Here is a 5,473-nt window from a genome sequence, read left to right as displayed (position 1 = left end):
TTCGGTGCTCACAGAGCTCCTGGCCTCTCCTAACAGCTAATCGGCGGGGGTCCAAGGTGTCAGACCCTGATAATGATGACCTATCCTGAAGATAGGTCATTAATATTATTTCCAGGATAACCCATTTAATTGCATTATGGATCTTCACTGGTTAAATTAAACTGTAAAATCCTCAACTATAAACAACCTCCTGAGACCCGATGACATTATTCCTGGATGTGCAGAGCAGAGGTCTGGGCTTCTGTGGCTTCAGCTCCTGGGAAAACCAATGACTTTAAAATGAAGGAAACCATTAGTTGTTAGTATCAGATATTTTATACATTCACCCTCCGTGATTCTATATTCCATAAACAACTCCTAATGTTTCATTGTTGTCATCAGTTTTATTAATTTGGAAACTTTTAGGAGGAAACGCATTAAAATGATGAAGAACCAAACAACGATCTCCAGCGTTCTTCTCATGAGTCTATCGGATAATCATAAGATCAGCTATGTTCTCTTCATCATCTTTCTCCTCATCTACCTGATGACCTTCTTGACCAACTTTCTTATCATCTTACTAGTTCTTACTTGTGCTCATCTTCACACACCCATGTATTTCTTTCTTGGAAACTTGGCATTCTTGGACATGTCCTACTCATCGGTCACTGCCCCAAGGATGCTCTTTCACCTCACCACCCATCATTGGTCCATCTCCTTCTCAGACTGCATAGCACAAATGTTCTTTGTCATCTATTTCGGGTGTTGTGAGGTTTACTTGTTGTCCTCCATGTCCTATGACCGGTATGTAGCCATCTGCCACCCTCTCCACTACTCTCAGATCATGTCTTGGAGCACGTGTACTCAGATGGTGTCTTTGGTTTGGTCTTATGGTCTCCTCTTGCCCATCATTTACACTTTATGTTTAAGAAGGTTGACGTTCTGTGGTCCCAACTTCATCCAGAATTTCTTTTGTGATCTGCCCCATTTGCTCCAGATTTCTTGTACTGATACTTCCATCAATGTTCTAGTCTTAATAGTTGTTGGGGGGGTTCTTGGTGTCGCAGTCTTTGTTGCTACATTTTACCCGTATGTCAGAATTTTTAGCACAATCTTTAAAATTCGTACCAGTGATGGAAAACGTAAAGCTTTCTCCACCTGTACGTCTCATCTGACTGTGGTTTTTATATTTTACGCATCAATAACTTTTATCTACTTTGTTCCTAACTCAAGTAATCTTCTTACATTGAACCAAGTAGCCACTGTCATATACACACTAATCACCCCCTTACTCAACCCCTTAATCTACAGCCTAAGGAACAAAGACCTGAAGGTCGCACTGAGGAGAACTTTACATATAGATGGTACAAGAAGCCGCATATGACTCCTGCCCAGGACTTATTATAGACTTCCTATATAGGCAAACACTATCAGCTCTTTGGAGGCACATGAACAGGAGGTTCCATCTGTCTTTCCCATGAACAGTTGGATCAGTAGCATGCTCACGCTCTCATTGTTGCAGTGGAGGAGGAATCTGCCCAAGAGTCACTTCACCCTTGTCCGCTGATAAAGACAGGAAGGAGGCAGAGAAAAGCAAGTGCTGAGCCCTCATGTCCTGGCTGGAGATGGAGGATTGGGGAGCAGTTATTTTTACACTAGGGCCTGCTACTTTTTAGGTACACCCATGGGTTTAAAGAAAGGAAGGTCAGAGGGTTGAATGATAGGCTATAATGACAGGATGTGTAATACCCCAGAGTGGTATTACTATTTCTATACCCTGCTACTATCTTTAACTGCTAATCACAATGTCCTCTGTGTATTTATTCCAGGTCATTTGTCACCATGCATTGATAATGTTGCTATGAAATTGTTTTGTACATGTAATGTGCCTGGTTCACCAGCAGATGGCAGCTCATATATGGGAGAAACCGCAGCACTCACTTGTCTTCAATTCTGTGGAATTTATTTCACCAGCAAAAGCAACGTTTCGACCGTAATGGTCTTTCTCAAGCAACATACAATGTGGATAGTAGCAGACATATATACACATCCAACCCCTCCCAGTAAGTCGCATGTCCTAATTAAACATGCAAACAATGTGAAAATTACACCAATAGTGTGAATCCTCTATCATCCACCCACCTGTGATTTAGTCCAATAGTATTAAACCTATACTACATTCCCCATCTCTATCAACACAGTGTCATAATTGTATATCATTAAAATGGTGTTTACTCTGTTTGGTTTAATACTATTGGACTAAATCACAGGTGGGTGGATGATAGAGGATTCACACTATTGGTGTAATTTTCACATTGTTTGCATGTTTAATTAGGACATGCGACTTACTGGGAGGGGTTGGATGTGTATATATGTCTGCTACTATCCACATTGTATGTTGCTTGAGAAAAACCATTACGGTCGAAACGTCGCTTTTGTTGGTGAGTGCTGCGGTTTCTTCTATATGACGCATCCAAGGGGGAACTCCAGACTGGCTCCCAACACGACTGGCACCACCAAAAGATAAGGCTTTAATTTTTCATTGTGCTGCTATACGCATTTTTTTCTATAGCTGATATATGGGAGAGAGATCTTTAGATAGAATGGAGCTTACCATTACATGCTTCCCCTTTTGGGTAGAAGTGGGCTAGTCCCATTTCCTACCAAGGAGGGGGGGCATCAAGAAGTGTCTAGTCAGTTTTGGTGATTCTAATGTCAGATGCAGATGTATAAAGATGTAGCAGCGAGGGGAAGTCCCCCTCCTGCAGCAGGAGTCCTTCCAGAGGGAAGCAGCTCAAGGAGCACCCTGACTCCTTATCAATTTACAGACAGAATATTGCGAGGGGGTCAACTGCCAAAGGCATCTCACTCCAGAGGTACAAGAATAGTCCTAAGAGAAAGAGAAAGCAGAGTACTCAAGTTCGCCTGCCAGTTTTTGCCAAAACCTCCTGGAACAAAGACAGAGCCTGAATATTGTACGGATGCAAGTTATTCAAGTAAAGCTGTTGAACGTTATAAAGTCTGGACTCGACTTATTCTCCACCTCCACCATTATTCTCCCCTTTATTGCCTCAGAGCCAAACCCTGGGAATCGTCGGTATCCAGGTAGGAGCACTGTAACACACACACAGAGACTATTAGGGCCGCATCACACCACTCGGCATTCCTAAAAACCTGAGACACAATCGGCCCTGGGGGGGCGTCCTGCTGCAGATGTATTTTGAATCATTGAATTGCCAAAAAATTGTGTTCTCTTGCCTCGTCTTTTAATTAAAGGTTATGGGGGTTCTAGGTTCATTTCCTTTAATTGGCCCATGGTACTAACTTGCGGATGGAAGATGTTTAACATAGTACTTACCTTTCCTCGCTCCCCCACCTTAGCATCTCCCCTGTTCTTCCCCGATGCTACCATCTCTTCTGCCTCTTCCGTTCTGTCCTGCCTCCTCAGGGTGGACCCTAACATCAGACTATGCACCTTTTTTGGACAGGTTGCCATACTTGCAATGTACACTTCCACAATATGGATAGTTTCTCCTATGCAGATGTAAAATCTGCTCCTCAAGTGTGCCCAGGCACCGTAAGACTTTAAACTCCACAATGTGCGGCTATGGAGACTCAGCGGTCCTTTTCAAAAAGCAATACTCCAAAGAACTTCTCTCTACACCTCCTCGTTTTACATCTGGCATGCTTTCTCAAGTATATGACATTCTTTTCTGTCCTTGCAGGTGCCTGATGCAGGGCTGGCTTCACTTTCAGCTTGGATTCTTAACATGTGCTCTGTCTCCTTAGACTCACACGTTGCAGTAGACTGACTAGAATGTTCTCACCCCTCCCTATATAGAGACTGACACCAGCTCCATCGAGTGGTGGATGTGTATACGGCCTAGTAACACCTTGCATGCAGTGTATACAGTAAATTTGTAGATTTTAAGCCCTCACGGGCAGAACCCTCTCTTTATCTGTACCAGTTTGCAACTCATCTTGTTCATGCTTATTGCAATTTTCTGCTTTATGTATGTGCACCGCTCCTGATATGTACAGCACCATGGAATGAATGGAGCTTTAAAAATAATAATAAATGCATATAATGTAAAAAAAAATACATTTGGACCAATTTTTCAGTGAACCGATGCTCAGCAGCAGGACGCTGCACATCAGTACAGCAAACAGTACAAAGATTTCTGGGCCCCCTTCTTCTATCCCTGAAAATGAACACACAAAACCAATATGTCCACTACAGGGACGGGTCTCAAAAAATAACAACTGTGATACAGGCCCATGGATGACTATATACATTTCACACAAGTCTAGCTCTTTCCACACCTTACACTGTCATTCAGCCACCACCTCCTAATGCTGTTGCTCTGGGGCCCCGCTCTGTACTAACAAGGAAGCAAACTGTCTGTAATGACCAATCACAGCACAGCTTTCACTTTGCATCCTGCTCTTAAAGAATGAAAGCTGCTCTGTGATTGGCTGCTATGAACAGCAAAGCGGGAGAGGAAAGTACAAGCTCATGTCCTCGATGCAACCATCTAGCCGACCCTGCAGACAGCGACAGATGATGTAAGGTAAGTGTAAGTGTGTAATGTGTGTTAGGCTATGTTCACACCTGTCTATCACGGTCGGCGTGGCTATCACATACGTGACATAGAGGGAGGGAACGAGGAAGGCCCTGCCCAAGTGAGAGGGAAGATGGTGACCCCTGACTCACCTGGCGGCTGGCACCTCGCTGCCCTGACGTCCCTAGACGGGTTCCTCACCCGTACGCCGATCACGTGCCTAAAGCCCTGGCTTTCCCTGAGCTGAGCCCTAGGTAGTGAACAGGGCGATGGGAACACTAGTCCACACCACTAACTCTAAGGGAAAACACCAAGGGGAGGACAGACAACACAGACTCAACATATATTCCCAGGTGGGCGACAACAGGAGACAACAATAAGCCCAACAGGGATCCAGAGGGTAGCACTCAGGAACGACAAGCAGGATTCACCACTCCAGTGGGTCAGTATAGATGTCCAGGCAGGAAGCTCTATAACTGGCAACTAGAGAAGTGTGAGGGGAGAATATAAGGAGGTTCGGAGTGGCAGACAAGAAACAGCTGAGGAGGAGAAGCTACGGATCCCTGAGAGAGACAAAAAGGATAGCAAGGCAAACACAGAAAACAATCACTAAAAAACAACGTGATCTTTAGATATAGAGCGCGCAGGCACCCGCTGCGACTTCCTGACCCCAGGTATAACGGAGTCAGACGTGGCTCTTGATACCCTCGTGACAGTACCCCCCCTTTCACGAGGGGCCTCCGGACACTCAGGACCAGGTCTCTCCGGATGAGAGGCATGGAAAGTCTGAATTAACCTGTTGGCGTTTACCTCTGACGCTGGAACCCACATTCTTTCCTCGGGACCGTAACCCCTCCAATGCACCAGATACTGAAGAGAGCGGCGGACCCGACGAGAATCAACAATTCTGGCTATTTGAAACTCCAGATTAC

At 44.8% G+C, this 5,473-nt stretch overlaps 1 protein-coding gene across 1 annotated transcript; it reads left to right on the top strand.

Annotated features, from left to right (window-relative positions):
• Positions 1–424: 424 nt before the first annotated feature.
• LOC120979354 (olfactory receptor 50-like) lies at positions 425–1,363 on the top strand. Its single transcript, XM_040408063.1, has one exon. The coding sequence runs from the start codon at positions 425–427 to the stop codon at positions 1,361–1,363; it is 939 nt and encodes a 312-aa protein (XP_040263997.1).
• Positions 1,364–5,473: the final 4,110 nt, after the last annotated feature.

Source organism: Bufo bufo, chromosome 9 (genome assembly GCF_905171765.1).
Source record: "Bufo bufo chromosome 9, aBufBuf1.1, whole genome shotgun sequence".
Classification (NCBI taxonomy): domain Eukaryota; kingdom Metazoa; phylum Chordata; class Amphibia; order Anura; family Bufonidae; genus Bufo; species Bufo bufo.
Note: the sequence above shows the minus strand (reverse complement) of the source record. Positions and strands in the feature narration are given on the sequence as shown.